Source organism: Melanerpes formicivorus, unplaced genomic scaffold, assembly GCF_026170545.1.
Source record: "Melanerpes formicivorus ecotype bairdi unplaced genomic scaffold, bMelFor1.0.p_v2 SCAF_5, whole genome shotgun sequence".
Taxonomy (NCBI): domain Eukaryota; kingdom Metazoa; phylum Chordata; class Aves; order Piciformes; family Picidae; genus Melanerpes; species Melanerpes formicivorus.
In genome coordinates, this window is record NW_027142357.1 from 27,608,260 (window position 1) to 27,625,524 (window position 17,265).

At 40.3% G+C, this 17,265-nt stretch overlaps 1 protein-coding gene across 1 annotated transcript in view; it reads right to left on the bottom strand.

Moving 5' to 3' along the window:
• Window positions 1-1,166: 1,166 nt before the first annotated feature.
• Window positions 1,167-17,265, bottom strand: part of CNTNAP5 (contactin associated protein family member 5) — a 303,624-nt gene continuing 287,525 nt past the window's right edge. Inside the window, exons 22-24 of the mRNA XM_068138943.1 lie at window positions 9,287-9,505; window positions 3,563-3,634; window positions 1,167-2,417 (exon numbers count right to left, since the gene is read on the bottom strand). Coding sequence (XP_067995044.1) covers window positions 2,221-2,417; window positions 3,563-3,634; window positions 9,287-9,505 — 488 coding nt within the window. The 3' untranslated portion in view covers window positions 1,167-2,220. The remainder of the gene's footprint in view (window positions 2,418-3,562; window positions 3,635-9,286; window positions 9,506-17,265) is intronic.

A 17,265-nucleotide genomic window follows, 5' to 3' on the forward strand; every position in this document is an offset into this window, starting at 1 on the left:
AAAAGGTATTGTCCCCTGTGTTTACTGAAAAATGTTATCAAGAATGATAGCAAAAAGAATAAAAGGAGACTCCTACATTTAAAAAGCAATTAAAAAATCCCAGCAGAAATGTTTTGCAATACATGGGAAAAAAGGTCTAAGTTGAAATGTGGAAAATGAAAGCTAATGAGTCCATCACTACACATCTCATCATTCAGAAACATTCTCAAGTAATTATGTATCATGCAACCAACCAGCATGAGGCAAGAGGGCTGTTGTAAACCACATGCCAGGGATATCATTCCAAGATTGCTTTCTCAGCATCAGACACTGCTTCTCATAAAGTCTTCCAAAAGAATTGGCAAGGAACCACCAAATCTAGACTGTCATTTATTTTTTCTTCCTTGTCTGTCCCTTTGGCCCATCAGAAAAATAACCAGCAACATACCTTTGCAAGGCAGTACCAGGAAAAATAGCATGTGTAACCTCATCTTAGTTTGCTGTAGGTTATTAACTCATACAGTGACTCTCTATTTTTAATCTGTGTAAAAAGAATCATAAGGCAGAAACCTCAGGATGGCTGCAGGATGGTACAGAAGGCCAAGAAAGAGATTCAGCTGCACAATTAATTGTCTTGAATTAATTCATACCAGGAGTTCAGGATTATTTTTTTTTCTTAGCTGTTGGATTGATTCCATTCCTAACAGAACTCTTCAAGTGTGACAGCAAATACTACATACTCTTCAGAAGCCCTGAGAAGGCAGTATGCCACACAGACACAAGTAGGGTGTGAAAAACCTCCCTTGGTAGGAGTTGTCCATTTTTTCTTTCGGGATGTCTGTGACTGAAAAGAAGTTTTTTTCAGTCTCACACTGAAACCATGCAGCATAAGTAAAATGGGCAAGATTTGAGTCTTCAGCATTGTTCTCAATCAGGAAAGGACATAATACTTTAGAAAAACAGGAGAGAAGATTAATACAAACTAGAGTGCTTGGGAATTTAGAAAAAAAAATTATTGTTTCCCTAATGTTCTGCTTTGTCAACAATGTTGATCAAATATCAACCTTTTAAAACACGACCTCAGACCTCTCTCTACTTAGCTTTGGAGAAGATATTCCAAATTCTACAAAGAGGAAATACTAATCAATCTTTCATGCAGTTTTGGGGGCGGGGGGGGGGGGGGGGGAGCAGATGCTGTGTAGTTGGATTTTTTTTTCTTTTTTAGAAGAAGTGATAGAAGTCATGAATCATGTTCAAGATTAAACTACCTTTGCTTTTTGCTTGTCTGTGTACTTTTTCTTTGCCACAATGTCAACAACGTTTAACCTCAGCGTGTGATAATCCTCCATATGGCATGAACAGTTATATGCTGCATTTCTAACATTTCAGACAAATATAGAGCACCTAAGTCCTAGCAGCTTCCTAAAACCCTTGGAGATTCAAGCTACTATTTTCCATGCTTCAGCTAGAGTTATGCTAGAGTATGTTGGGTCTACATAGTCAGCCTTATGAGATGGAGGTGAAAGAGGTGCATGGGAATGACATTTATTGTTAATACATATACTGTTGGAAAAGTACTGATAAGCCTAAAAGTTACAGTAAAAGGACAGGAAGTTGGGGGAAGGAGCTCAATCAGGGCATTTTTATTTTTCCTCACCTCATACCAGCTTCTTAGCTAGTATCAATTAATGTAACGCAATTGAAATCAATAGATATATATCAATTCATATAATTTGAGAATTTGGCCAGTTCTTTATGACTGTTGTTACTAAGCCTGGAAAATAAATCAGGCATTTTGGTCTCATTCATTCCCTCTATCCTGTCCCAGTATCTGTAGAAGCTACGTGTTCAGCTACTTTACCTCTACTTTACATAGTCCAGTTCTAACGTAAAAGCGATGAATTAAATGGCTCTTGAGAAAACCAGAAACAAATGTAGGGACTTTGAAACATCCAGGAACCCATAGCAGAAACCAGGTGTGCATGTGGATCTTATTTTGTGCAGGGTGGAGTAACATGTCTCTTGAGCTGCAGAAGTAAACTCTGACTGCCAGGTTCTTTGTGTAGAGAATGAGGCACTGTGACTGTTACCAGTGTTTCCTGTACAGGGCGGTGTTTTCCAACTGAAAGTCAGCAAAAAATGAATGATTAAAAGAAAACTACAAAAAGTAAAAAGGAAGGAAAAAAGGAATAAAGGAAGGTAGGTTAGGGGAGTAAGAGCAAGAAGAAATTGCATTGTCCATCAGATGAAATATTCCCGTTTGCACTCGCTCACTGTGTTCTGCAAGTCAATGTCAGCTTTATAGGAGCTCTCGAGGTTTTCTGGGTATTCTTTCTCCTTTGTCTGGTTACTTCGATGTGCTTGTTTGTGCTGATAGAGGAATCTGCTCATGATGGCAATGATGCAAAAGATGATGAATATCACAACTGCTATTACACCTGAAAAGGGGGAAAATAGGAAGGAAGGATAAAAAGAGTATAAAACAAACCCAAATCCAACCCCCCAGTGACCTCAAAAATACACTCCCAACGCACAACAGCTAATGGATATGACAGATCAGTTCACCTCAGTCTGTACACAGTTATCTTCCTCTATCACACCTTTCCTAGTAGCTTTTATTTCTATTTTGTCTCTTTAAGTAAGACTTATAGCAGCAAGCTTTGATGTAATTCACCTTCTAATTTCAGGTAAATTCTGCGTTGGAAGTAAAGTTTGGTCAGTGTGTTTGTTTTCAAAAAGATAGACCTGTATGCTCATTCAAATTCCTGCTCTGTCGTATTTTCTTGTGTGTTATCTCTGGAAACCTTGCATGAGCCTTGTATACTTTACTTTATAGCTTCTAGATATTATCAAAGGCAGTTCCCTACAGGGCATCCTATAAAGTAAACAGAGATAATTTGCCTTCCCAGTTCTTAAAGGAAAATGAAAACCATACATGAAGCTATGAGGACAACTTTCCCTAGTATATAAATACTTCCACATGACCTAGTAAGTCACCACAACATCACTAGCTTGCAGAGAGTGAGCTCAAGAAATCAGAATATTATAGAATGGTCCAGGCCAGAAGGGGCCTCCAAAGGTCATCTAGTCCAACCTCCCTGAAGTCAGAAGGGACAGCCCCAACTAGACCAGGTTACCCAGGGCCTCGTTGAGCCTCACATTGAATATCTCCAGGGAAGGGTCCTCAACCACCTCCCTGGGTAATCTGTTCCTAAGTTCCACCACCTTCATGGCAAAGAATGTCTTCCTGATATCCAATCTAAATCTGCCCTTCTCTAGCTTGAAGCCATTGCCCCTTGTCCTGTCACTGCAGGCCCTTGCAAACAGTCTCTCCCCATCCTTCATGTAGGCCCCCTTCAGGTACTGGAATATTGTGAATATTGTGTTGAGGCTCCCCTCAGAGTGGTGTATAAGACTGTTACTAGTTAACTTAGTCTTAGATCACAGAATCACATGGAATCAGAGCATGGCTGACATTGGAAGGGACCTCTGGAAGTCAACTTGTTCAAATGCCCTACTCAAGCAGTCAGACACTGCCTTGACAGAATTATTTTTCAATTGTAATCTTTAAAAATGAACTTACCTCCAATCACAGCTGAATCACTTCTGACTGCATTGGTGAGAGGTTCTCTTTCATCTGTCTTCCCAAAAGGATCTGCAGTTGGTTAAACAAAACAGAACTTATTTTCTATATCAACTATATTCATTTTTCCTCTGGCTTAGAGAGAAGCATCCTCTTACAGTCATGAATTCTAAGCGTCCTCTTACACTCATGAATTCTAATCTGTTTTCAAAAGATGTGATTTAGGGGACTGAAGAATCAAACCAGAAAGCTCTCTGAAAAAAATAAAGTGAGCTTGCAGGACAATTTTCTTCTACATCTTCAGGAGCAAAGCCTGTTAAGGGTATATTTAAAATGAAATAGAAAGGCTCACAGTAACATCTGAAATGGTTCTCTCAGTTTATTGGCAAAAGAATCAGACAGACATTCTAACTAAATAACCCATCAGGAACTTATCTCAGAACCTTTTTTTCTTTTCTCTCTTTCTATTTTTTTTAATTAACTTAAGAAACAATATCAGAAAGAATCAAAAGGAAAGGAAGGGCAGACAGACTTAGATCTGACCTATGTTTGTAGATGTAGATACAAAAGTCAAATTTAATTCCATAAAGAGAAGCAGTCTCTGCTTGGCATAGCTTCCTGGAAGGGATGATTTTGTCTCTGTTGCAGAAATTCAGTGGTCAAATTGGATTCAAAATCGAGAGGAGGAGGACTCAGAAATCTGATATTAAAAGTTGCTCAATGTTGGATGATTCTTGTATCCTATCTATAAATATCTACTGTCAATACACGGGGCCAGGGAGTCTATATGATGCCTGTTTCAAATTCAGTTTTATAAACCTGGGAAGTCAAGACCTCCCTGAAGTCCCTGGAGTTACAGCAGTGTACCTACTTTAGTCTTGTAAGTTTCAGAAAATGCTGTTTTCTACTGCTAGTTGAATCCAGCTTTTCTGCACTTTCACCTTTTTATTTTTCCTTTCAGTTTACCTTCTCCTTTGATGAGATTCCTATCTCTTTTTCCCTCCTTTACAAGCTTCCAGACTATTATACAGAGGATGTATGTGAGAGTTACAGATGACTGTCTGTGCTATATATTATGCTGCTTTGTCAAACTGATCTTTTTGATGAAAGAGGTGGAAGCCTAAGTGAGAAACCTGGTGTTGGAAGGTTTGTTGTAATAGAACATTCTTGCCTTATTAGGTGACTCAACTACATTTTGGTATCTCATTGACCAAGATTTTCTTTATTGAAACAAGCAGTAATTTTGTATTTGTGTATCAGGAGGCAGTATTTAGTTTCATAAGGGGGAATTTTTTTCCTTATTCTCTAAATCACTGATACTGGCCCCAAAGATGAGAAGCAGCCAACAGTCTTTTCATGTTTGTCATGATTTAAAAGGTGTAACTCTACTGCTAGTTTTAGGAGTAGAAGGATTTCTCATTGATAATACACATACTGAAATGTGAGGGTTCCCCAGTTCTGCAGTTCATTGACTGAGCTATTAGCATAAAAGGAACATCTGGGGCCAACTGACCAACTCCCATACACTTGTTATCAATGTGAATGGTGGTTGCCAATGATAGATTTGGCCACTGAGTTCGAGACCTACTTATATGAGGCCCCATGCTTGGATATTGGGTGCCTATAGTGATGTTGCCAAGAAATAAATGGTCATGACAATGCTTCATCTAATGTAATACATGTGTGGGACTGAGATGGGAATAAAAGTTGATGTTTTACACATAAATAAAGATAAGATCCTGGAAAAGGTTAGGTTGGAAGGGAAATCTGGGGGTTATTTAGCCTAATCTCAAGCCTTTGAGCCTGAGATCAAAGCACAGCCAAATCAAAAAATCAGATCCAGGTAGCTCATAATTTAGTACATTATGGGAAGGTTCATCTCCTTTATTTTTCAGTATCTCATAGTTAGTTAAATAAATCAAAATGATTAACTTAGGTTCTTTTTATTTAGTAAAACAGAGGAAAAAAACTGCAGATACTCTATAGCCTAAAGATGGCTGTCAAAGATAGACAGTGCAATTTGTCTATTTCTTTCCACAAAGTAGTAGGGGAATAATCATTGTTTTAACCTCACAATGATTTAATGTTCAGATACTGGAGGTTTGGTAAGGTATTTTCTACCCCAGCGCTCAACTGGTGCAAGTGAAAATAGTTACAGTAAAAATTCACATCTGTTGAACATTAATCCTTCCATACTAGAGAAAAATCTCCAGCTGGTATCTGGTGCATAGCATTAGTAAATAGAGTCATGAAAGACTATTAACTATGCATGAAAAAAGCATGAAATTAAATTTCTACCTTAAAAATTAAATAAGACATCACTCATGCCTAAAAGATTATGTAAGATCTGACAATAAATGCTATTAAAGCTCCACTGGTTTTTGGCAACTGTTACCAGAATTTAAGCACTGAAAGGAAACCAGAACAAATGTTGGAGATCATTTTCAGAATGGAGGCCAACAGACACAGGCCTTAAGAATTATGTTTTGCCTGAGAAATAAAATCAGGATATAAGGAGAGGAATGTTTGTTACAGAAGAGCAGATGGTATGTGATGGCAGAACCATCTCCAGTGGGAACACAATAAACTCTGAAACTCAGGAAAAAGCAATACTGTGTCTCTTATGAGATCTTTACAGGACATCCTTCTCCTTTAAAATAAAACTGATGACATTACACTGCATCTGGAAGCACTGCTGAAGTCAGAAGGCCCTTCTGGAAATCATCTAGTCAAATCAGGGTCTACTGCAGCAAGTTTCTCAGAGCTGTATCCATTTGGGTTTTGAATATATCCAATGATTAAAACTTCATAGCATTTCTGGGCCTCCTCCCACCTTTGCTTCATTTCCCATTCATTCTGATGGGGAGGTGGTGGAGTCGCCGTCACTGGAGGTGTTCAGGAAGAGACTTGACAGGGTGCTTGGTTACATGGGTTAGTTGATTAGGTGGTGTTGGATGATAGGTTGGACGCGATGATCTTGAAGGTCTCTTCCAACCTGGTTTATTCTATTCTATTCTATTCTATTCTATTCTATTCTATTCTATTCTATTCTATTCTATTCTATTCTATTCTATTCTATTCTATTCTATTCTATTCTATTCTATTCTATTCTATTCTATTTTAACTTGGAGGAGGTGATCCTTGAACCAGCTCTCTGGGAGTCCTCTAATCGACAGAGTGATTCTTCCAAGCAGGTCCATGACCAAGTCAAATGTTGTTCTCCTGAAGTCTGGAATTGCAGTGATACTTTCTGGTTTGTTGTTTTTGACTTTCCTTTCAGGATCTTGATCTCTCCCATCTCATATTTACTACAGTCCAGGCTGTCCTGGCATATCCCTTGTCAGTTTCTCCTTGTTTAGAAGTACCAGGTGCTGCACAGATAGCAGAGTGAGACAGGGGCTTGCAATGTTTAAGCTGCTTCTTTTTCAGAAGAAGAATTTTTCTGTGTAGCTTCTGATTCATGAAAGTCTTTGGCACTTTTTTACTTTCAATGCATGATGACCTTCTCTTTAGCTGGAGTAGACAGCTTAAGACTCTACCATTCACACAGCTAAATCTGCTCTGGCATTTACAGTATTTTAATATTAAAAAAAAACATACCACAAACCCCAAAGCACAGAAAAGTCTACCATGTCTATGCCATCAGAGTTCAGAATACCAAAACCTCTCCATGTACCTCAAGCAAGGAAGAAAGCGATTTGCAGATCTTTGTTAAATATCAAAACCACAGTAAGTCACCTTTTATTTCATGTTTCCTAATCAGAAACAGTGTGTATGAATAACTGAGCTGTGAGTGAATGGATTTTATTCCACATCTGTCTGCTTGGAAACTCTCTTGAAGACAACAAGTATTCCTCTCTGAAGGAAAGAGCTTCAATTGTTTTCAGAGCTTCAATTGTTTTCATGTTATAAATATAGAAAGCTTTTTTCACACATTTAAAGAGAGATTTCCTAGAGGGCTTTTTTGTTGTATCTGTACATTAGAAAATCGACAGAGTCAACTTTGAAGTTCTATTTTTCTTCTCAGGCACGAAATAATGAGAAATTGGGGACTGAGGAATTGAGATATGAGCAGTAAATTTGAAAGCTAATCCTTAACTCTCTCTTCTTTTTTATTTCTTCAAATGTGTCCTTTCCATGTATAAATCTAATTCTCAAGTACATCTATACAAAGTATAATTTGCTATAAATTGGATTTTTTTTTTTCAACAAGAATCTACCACCCAGTACTCTTACTACAGCATAGAAAGAAATGAAGTCTCCAGAACTAACTTGTTTGAAAGATCTTATTCAGGCTTTAATCAAATCCAGGGTGACTTGTGACACAATAGTGTCAGTTAATTCATCACAATGAGAGTATATAGTATTTTAAAGCAGAGAGTGGCAAAAACAGGCATGAAGTTTAATAATAAGTGTGCACTTCTGATGTAACAGTACTTAACTTTCACAACTGGGTGCAACTTATTATGAGCTATAAATGTTTAATTCCAAGCATGCTACACTCTGTGTTCTGTCCTGCAGTTCTCAGCATCAGGTTTTTCTGTGTTCAAACTCTTTAGAAATATTAGATCAATGAGGCGACAAATCACAGGGCAAGAAGGTCATATTTTCAGTATCACTGCCCATTCAATATTTTAAGACATTCTTCCGTGCATGAGAGCAGATACCTTAGATAACTCTGGGTGGTGAGAAGAAACTAGGGAGGTGGGGAACAGTACAGACACAGACAGACACTGGCAGACGCTTTCCACAGAATAATCAGCAGCCTTTTTCTCTATGCAGAATGCTAATAGCATCATTTGTTTTCTGTTGAATATCCTAGGCAGAAGCTGCAGGAAGCGGGGATTTGATGCAAGTACAAATGTCAAAGAGATCATATTATTGTCTAAACCTCAGTTTTATTAGCTATCATAAAAGAGAAGGTGGCTTCACAGGTCAAGGGGCAAAAAATAGCCTTTAATTTGTATCCCTTTCTGGTCATTAAGAATTCTGCCATATCTACCGGTGACTAAAGCAGCAACTTGATTGCCTTCATTCTTGGTGACAACACTTCCAGCTGCTCTGCGTATCCTTCTCTGCATACAAATTCATATATGAAAATTACTTAAGATTCCCAGAGGAGAGTTTCAGGATTGAAAAAAAATAAAAAATTAACTATTTGGATCATCTTGCTGGTACCACTCAAGTAGTGCTCCTTCTCTTTAACATGAGAGAATAAAGTACAAGCAATCAATGAAAATCATGCACATGTGTCGAGGGGCTTATTCAAGGAGGTTTTGTTCATTTCTATAGGGCAGGAAGAAATTTGACTTGTTTGTTGTATGACTCCTATTACTTCATCACCACTGGGAAAGCAAAGCTGTCTAACATTTATGTTCTCCTTTGAGATCTGCAGCACTGGAACTATTTAGAGTGCACAGGATGGAAAATCAGGTGCATAATCACACTTCCAATGCTGTTTCTACTATACCTTTGGAATTTGTTGTTGTTGTTGTTGAAGGCATATTTTAGGCAATCTATGAACTTATCCTGAAAACTTTGTTTTAGTACAACAACTTTTAAAAGGACCTTGACAAATCTTAATGCCCATCCTCAATACTCTTAGTTTTGAGAGAAAACACAACTTCCCAGTTCCCAGCTGTCACAACTGCATTTCAGCAAAAAACCAGAAACCCCATTGTATAGTACCCTTTAAATTCTCCATTCCCTCTTCACAGGACGTACCTGATGAGGAATATATTGTGGTTACTGTGTTCACATCAGCTTCCATTGTGGATGCACAGCTGGATTCAGTCAAGGAGCCTTTGACAGTCACAGGAGCAATGCTTGGATGCCGTAAGGCAGCTTTCAGGGGAGCAATGTGGTTGTACTGAACAGAGGACAGGCAGCCAGTGAAACCATAGGCATTTGCCTTTGAGACTTCAGGGTCCAGTGGCACACTATCTGCATGGCAACAGAAAATCACTCTGGTTATTATCTGGTTTAGGAAGGCATTAATTAAGAAATTAATCTTTTTTTGCCTTACCACATTTTTACTTCTCTTCATCCAATCTCAACTGTTCAGGTTTACCTTTAACAGTCTACAAGTCAGTCCTCCCTGGCCTGACCCATGAGGTTCCCATCCCCAGTCCCTCCTCTGCAATGGTACTTGCTTTGAATCAAATTGGCTCAGACACAGAAGACTGCATTGCAAACAAAGGAGGACTTGTGGGTGGATATAATGACTGGAGGCCATCCTGGGCAGAGAGATCACAACATTATTGATAGAATTCTCATTTGTTGAGGAAGAGGGTTACCTTGGACTTCCAGCAGGTAGACTTTGGCCTGTTTCAGAGACTGGTCAACAGACTCCCTTGGGGGCAGTTCTGAAGAGCCAAGGAGACCATGAAAGCTGCACATTCTTAACGAAGGGAGTCTTAAATGGTGCAGTCCCTATCCCCATGTACTGAAATATGAATCTGAGGAAAAGGTGGCCATCCTGGCTGAATACATAGATTTAGTTGCAGTTTAGGGAGAAAAGGAGAGCTTATGGCCATTGGAAGAGGTGCAGGCCACTCAGGAAGACTAAAAAGTTGTTGTGTGACTATGTAGAGAGAAAATTAGAAGGGCCAAAGCCCAAGTAGAAATTAATTTGGCTTCAGCTGTTAAAGTGAACAGGAAATCCTTCTACAAATATGCTAGCAACAAAAGGAGGTCCAAGCAGAATCTCTGTCCTCTGTTGGATGCAAGGGAGAACATAGGGGCTGTCTTGAGAAGATTGTCTGGGCTGTTAGTAACTGAAAAATAGAGACATGGGAAAGGAAACAGGCTTTGCCACTGGAAAAACTGTAGCCTTACAGGGGTTCACATCTGCTGTTCACAAAGTGTGTAGGAATTGGCTGTAGTCATGTTTTTAATGAGATTTTGGCAGGGATGTTATAAAACAGACAAAGAATCGTTTCCAAGTTCCTGCAAGAAGGCTTATATAAAACTGAAAGATTGATTTACAGTATTTGCCATCTTTGTTGAATTTATAAAACCCTTAGTAAACATTCCTAGTCTTAGCCTTTCCAGTTTTTTAGTTCTGACACAAACGGTGGATTTGTTGGTGCCTTTCAGGCATCAGGCAATCTAAACTGCTCTGTTTTGCCCCAACGTGCAAAAGGTAAAGCCTAACAAATAATGAATTCTTTTTTTCATGGTACAATAGTTTGAAAAGTCTAAGATACAGTACTTTTGAAAGCTTTTTTGAAAAAGTCAAATTAAGGGCCAATTCCAGGAGCCTTTTGTCAAAGTAAGCTTTTAATGAATAAGAACTAAGAGGTTTGTTGTCGAAATGCAAAACAAACCAAAACAAAAAACCCCACCCAAAACACAAACCCCAACAAACAAACAAAAAACTCCAACATACAAACAAAATCCCCAAACCTCAAAGCAAACAAACAAACACCAACAAAAAACCCCAACCCAACCCAAAACCAATCCCTCTGGCAAAAATCCCACTAGCACAGGTACAGATTGCTTTATTATATGGCTTCTGGTGGATGCTTTATGTCTTTCAGAAAGTGAGGGTTCTGCTGTTCTCAACAAGAGACCTGCATAACTTGCCTGTGAACAATTCGTGCTCCACTCTGAATTTTTGAACAGATGATGTAAATCTGTGACTATGACATGGTTACCTCTGTGAAGGCTTATTAAAGGCCGCTCTGTCACTTGAACTCTTTAAATCGTGACAAAAATGTTTTTCTCAAGAGTTATTTTCACTACATGACACAGTCCTCAGTTAGAGAAGCAACTTGGTGAAGTTCCAAAGTCTGTGTTAAAGCAAGGTCACATGAAATATCAGTGGCCTTCCTCGGACCTGGTTATTATGCTGTGAAACTTTCCATGCATTTGACTGGCCTGTAAAATGACACTGAAATGCTGCTGATGCCTTGGTTTGTTCTTCTGACATTTTGGCACTGCATTTTTGTTCTTGATACTGGAGACCTTTGGATGATTTCAACAGGGAGGGTGACAAGGCAATGTTCTTAAGCTTTTGAGTAACCTAACTATTCATTCTCCACATATTAAGTTTATCCATATCTTTGGGAAGCAATTTTAAATCTTTAAAGTTTGTGTCATATTTGCTTTCCAGTTTCCCATGTATTGGCAACCAGAAAAACTTTCTGTCATTAAGTCTAACATGGAGTTGTATTTTCTATGACTTTATTGATGGTGTGAACGTTATTTATCTGCTGATTAATTCCTAGTCACCAAAACAGACATCTTGTTCTACTGCTGTTTCTTTGTGCATCTCTGCCATATACAGCACATTAGTTTTATGATTTTAAATACAGCAATTTTAAGTCTTAATATCTCAATAATGAGGAATTAATTTTCAACATAAAATTAATTTTCACCATCTCAGAAAGAATTCTCTAGAGCCCAAAATTAAAATTGACATAGTAAGTGATAACTAACAGGACAAGGAACTGGAATCAAAGAGAAATCAAGTGTGATTTTTGTGTAGCGAGAGTGGCTCAGAAAACCTTCTTTCAAAAGACAGCACTGTGGAAAATGGGATCATAAGCACAATCATATATCTTTTTGTTCTTTCTTCATAAACACTAATTTCATGTCACTCAGAAACTTAAATCTGAGCCCAAGGCTTACTTGTGTGTTCACTTATACCCAGAAAGGCCTATCATGGATTTGCTTAATGGAAATTTATTTTTAATGTCAGTGAGAGCAGACGTAGTCTCTTTTAAATGTCTGTGCCCTAATTAATTAAACTAAGTGAACTGCTGGTAGAAGCACAAAGGGTAATTTACTCTATATGCTGAAGCACTGATTGTCCTTTTTTGAGTCTGAGAAATAGAAATACAATTTTTATGGGAGTTAAAGTGTGTCTATCACCTCATTTTGTCAAGGTGCTGAACAGCAATGGCAAGATTACTTCTTGGACATTGTCACTAGATTTGAGCCCATGACCTTGAAGTAAAAGTCTTGTAGTCTCAACATTGCATCTGTCTCAGAAGAACTGACTAGCAGGTACTATGTAGTTATCTGATGCGAATCTTTACTTTAGGAAGGACAGAAATCATGTCTTGCATTAGACAGGAATCTACAAAAAGGCATGTTTGAAATAATCACAACTCCTGGTGTGAGCCTGCTACAAAGGCAGAGTCAACAACACAGATTTTTTTCCTGGTTAGAACCATTGAGCTCAACCCATTTGGCTCTTGCTTTTAAAAAAGGATATCTGAACATAAGACAGGCTCCAGGCACCTCCAAGACACTTCTGAAAAAGGAAGGGACAGCAAGAGCAAAGTAAAGGTACTCTTTCTCACAAATTTTCCCAGGAATGAGCAGAATAAACTAGGACTTGCCTGCTGGCAACTGAACATTTTGTGCCATGTGGAACATTTGAGAATTCTTACTTCATTAGGCTTAGCAAGAGACAATTTCAGATATGCATTTACTAAGTTTCCTAAAGACAGATTTGTCATTGAAAATGAAGCATTGCTTGGTGATGCAATGTGAAATTTCTTACATATCATGACTTTTGACATTTAAATCCTAATCTGTCACAACGCAGCCACCCCTGTTTTGATTTTGCATGGGCTTAAAATACAATCTATAAAAAGAAAATACACAAGAAAATGGAGAGACAGTATGCAAAGTGTACCATATGCAATTCTTCATCAAACTTTGCTTAACTGCTGCCATCTTCATCCCAAATGCCTCATTTCCATTTTCCTTAATGCTTTACTAGGCTACAAGGAGGAAAACCACTGATTGATAAAGGTGCCCCATAAGAGATCCTTTTCTGGGAGATAGTCCTTCTAAGAAATAAGTATTTAGGGTGAGTCTGCAGCAAAGAGCCTTGCAGTGACCAGAAGAGTCCAGCCAATATCTCTTGCAAACATTGCTGGATTGTTAAGAAAAGCTAGAGCACAATATTACAAGATTGTGACTTTAAATTTCTCAAGGAAACTGTAAACTTATGAATTCAATAAAGGGAATGACTTTCTATGAAAAAAAACACCAATGGGGGACTTAAGTCTTTTCCATAAAAATGCTGTAAAAGGCTGTGCTTCTTTAGGAAAGCTTTTGTACCTGAGAGTTAATGTCACACAGTATCACAGTATCACTTAGGTTGGAAAGGACCTCGAGGATCATCGAGTCCAACCTGACACCACAGACCCCATGACTAGACCATGGCACCAAGTGCCACGTCCAATCTCCCCTTGAACGCCTCCAGGGTCGATGACTCAACCACCTCCCTGGGCAACCCATTCCAATGCCGAATGACTCGCTCAGTGAAGAACTTCCTCCTCACCTCGAGTCTGAACCTCCCCTGGCGCAGCTTGAGACTGTGTCCCCTTGTTCTGGTGCTGGTTGCCTGGGAGAAGAGGCCAACTCCCTCCTGGCTACAACCACCCTTCAGGTAGTTGTAGAGGGCAATAAGGTCACCCCTGAGCCTCCTCTTCTCCAGGCTAAACAATCCCAGCTCCCTCAGCCTCTCCTCATAGGGCTTGTGTTCAAGGCCTCTCACCAGCCTTGTTGCCCTTCTCTGGACATGCTCAAGTGTCTCAATGTCCTTCTTAAACTGAGGAGCCCAGAACTGGACACAGTACTCAAGGTGCGGCCTAACCAGAGCAGAGTACAGGGGCACTATGACCTCCCTGCTCCTGCTATTATATATATATATATATATATATATATATATAATAGTGGCCACACTATTCCTAATGCAGGCCAGGATGCTATTGGCCCTCCTGGCCACCTGGGCACACTGCTGGCTCATATTCAGGTGGCTGTCGATCAGCACACCCAGGTCCCTCTCTGTTTGGGAGCTCTCCAGCCACTCCGACCCCAGCCTGTAGCTCTGCATGGGATTGCCATAGCCAAAGTGCAGCACTCGGCACTTGGACTTATTGAATGCCATCCCATTGGACTCTGCCCATCTGTCCAGTCGGTCGAGGTCCCTCTGCAGAGCCTTTCTACCCTCTAATTGACTAACATCTGCCCCTAACTTTGTGTCATCTGCAAACTTGCTGATGACTGACTCTACCCCTTCATCCAGATCATCAACGAATATGTTGAAGAGGACAGGGCCCAGCACTGATCCCTGGGGGACACCACTGGTGACTGGCCTCCAGCTGGATGCGGCACCGTTCACGACCACTCTCTGGGCCCGGCCCTCCAGCCAGTTCCTAACCCAGCACAGAGTGTCGTGGTCCAATCCACAGGCTGACAGCTTAGTCAGCAGTTTGCTGTGGGGGACGGTGTCAAAGGCCTTGCTGAAGTCCAGGTAGACCACATCCACAGGCCTCCCCACATCCACCAGGCAGTCACCTGATCATAGAAAGAGATCAGGTTGGAGAGGCAGGATCTGCCCTTCCTGAATCCATGTTGGCTGGACCTGAGCCCTTGGCCATCCTTCAGGTGCGCAGTTATTGCTGCCAGGATAATCTGCTCCATCACTTTCCCTGGCACTGAGGTCAGGCTGACTGGCCTGTAGTTTCCAGGTTCCTCCATCCGACCCTTCTTGTGGATGGGGACCACGTTGGCCAGTTTCCAGTCATCTGGGACCTCACCTGTGAGCCAGGACTGGAGGAAAATGATGGAGAGTGGCCTAGCTAGCACATCCGCCAGCTCTCTCAGCACCCTAGGATGGATCCCATCTGGTCCCATGGACTTGTGGATATCCAAGTGGCTCAGCAGGTCCCGAACTAACTCCTCATGGATTTCCAGGGTATTACTCTGCTCCCCGACCCCAACGCCCAGCTCCGGAGACCACTCGTCCTGAACTCCTGCCTTGCTGTTAAAAATTGAGGCAAAGAAGGTGTTCAGGACCTCAGCTTTATCCTCATCCTCAGTAACTGTGTTCCCCTCCAGGTCCACTAGGGAGTTCAGGTTCTTCCTGCCCTTCTTCTTATTGTTAATATATTTATAAAAATGCTTTTTATTGTCTTTGACTGAGGTGGCCAGCTTCAGTTCCAGCTGGGCCTTAGCCTCCCTAATTTTATTCCTACATAATCTAACAGCTTTCTTGAACATACCTCGAGAAGCCTTCCCCTCCTTCCAAAGGTGATACAGCCTCCTCTTCCCCCTTAAATCCTCCAGGAGCTGCTTGCTCATCCAGGCCGGTCGCCTTCCCCGCCGGCTTGCCTTCCGGCACGTGGGAACCGCCAATTCCTGTGCCTTCAAGAGCTCCTGTTTGAAGTAGGTCCAACCCTCCTGAACCCCTTGGTTCATGAGGGCTGGTACCCAGGGGACTTTGCAGACAAGTTTTTTAAATAGGCTGAAGTTCGCCCTTCGGAAGTCCAAGGTGGAGGTTCTGTTGGTGTTCCTCCCAATCTCCCTGCATATTGAAAACTTCACTATCTCGTGGTCACTGCACCCTAGGCAGCCTCCCACGATCACATCTCCCAACTTAACTTCAACTTCAACTTCAACTTCAACTTAACTCTTCTGATTTAATAATCCCATCATCTCTGCCAGTATAATATCACTCTTGGATACTCTCTAATCTTTCAGTATATAGATGCCATTTTCTTCTTGTGAACTTTTAATGAGAAAACTATTGCAGAAACCATACTGCACCTACATAATGATTTTAATAAAATAGCTTCCCAGATAAATGTTCTTCTATGTGTATTTTATACAAAAGCTGAAAGACACAACTAGAGTGTTTCATCTTAGGCTTTTAGAGGTAAAAGATATCATGATCATGTGCTAAACTATACAGTTCTTCATACTGTCAGTGTGGGAAGGTCTGCTAATTCATCATAGAAGCATAGAAGCAATCATAGAATGGTCCAGGCCAGAAGGGAGCTCCAAAGGTCATTCGGTTCAACCTCCTTGCAGTCAGCAGGGACATCCCCAACTTTGACCAGGGCTCAGGGCTTTGTCAAGCCTTACCTTGAATACTCCAGGGAAGGGGCCTCAACCACCAAAGTCACATTTACACATGTCACTTTGAAGACATGTGTAATTAGGTCAACATGGATAGGTGCTAGAGATATCTTTGTTTATCTTCACAGGGACTGTAATGGTGAAAGATTTAGACATGTTGGGGCACAGTGAGAAGTTTTCAAATATTCATTAAGGTTAATCCCCAAACAAATTATGTTTTCCACTGGGATAGCAGCTTTTTCCAGGCAAGGTTTAAACATATGCAAGCATGTCTCTGAGATCAGAGCATTACAGAATAATTTAAGTTGAAAGACACCTCTGGAGGTCATACAGTTCAATCCCTTGTTCAAAGCAGTCAGTTTCAGAGTTAGGTCAGATTGCCAATAGAGTTCATGTGGTTAGATACAGCAGTATGGTCTCTGCAAGGAGTACTTAAAGTAAATGAAGTGGGACTCTGGTTAAGATTTCACTGAGGCTTTGCCATAAACTGTATGACCCCTTTGAGGCCTGAATCCAGTATTTGTTAAAATCCATGGAAAACCTCCCATTGATATTGATGAACTTTGGTAGTTTTTTTCCCCCCTGTCTTGGTTCTCTACTTGTGAAGTAAAAATGACAACAATAATAATATTTTTCTATTGCTGTCAGATACTGTGAGGATGAATTCAACAAATGATGTCTGTCGGCTACTTGATTGCTGCTTCTTTTTACTCCCTTGTCTTCAAAGCCATACTTATATTTAGATTGATCTTCCTAAGGCAGCTATATGGCCCCATTACTGTGGATCTGAACAGCTCACAGCCTTTAATGCTTTTATC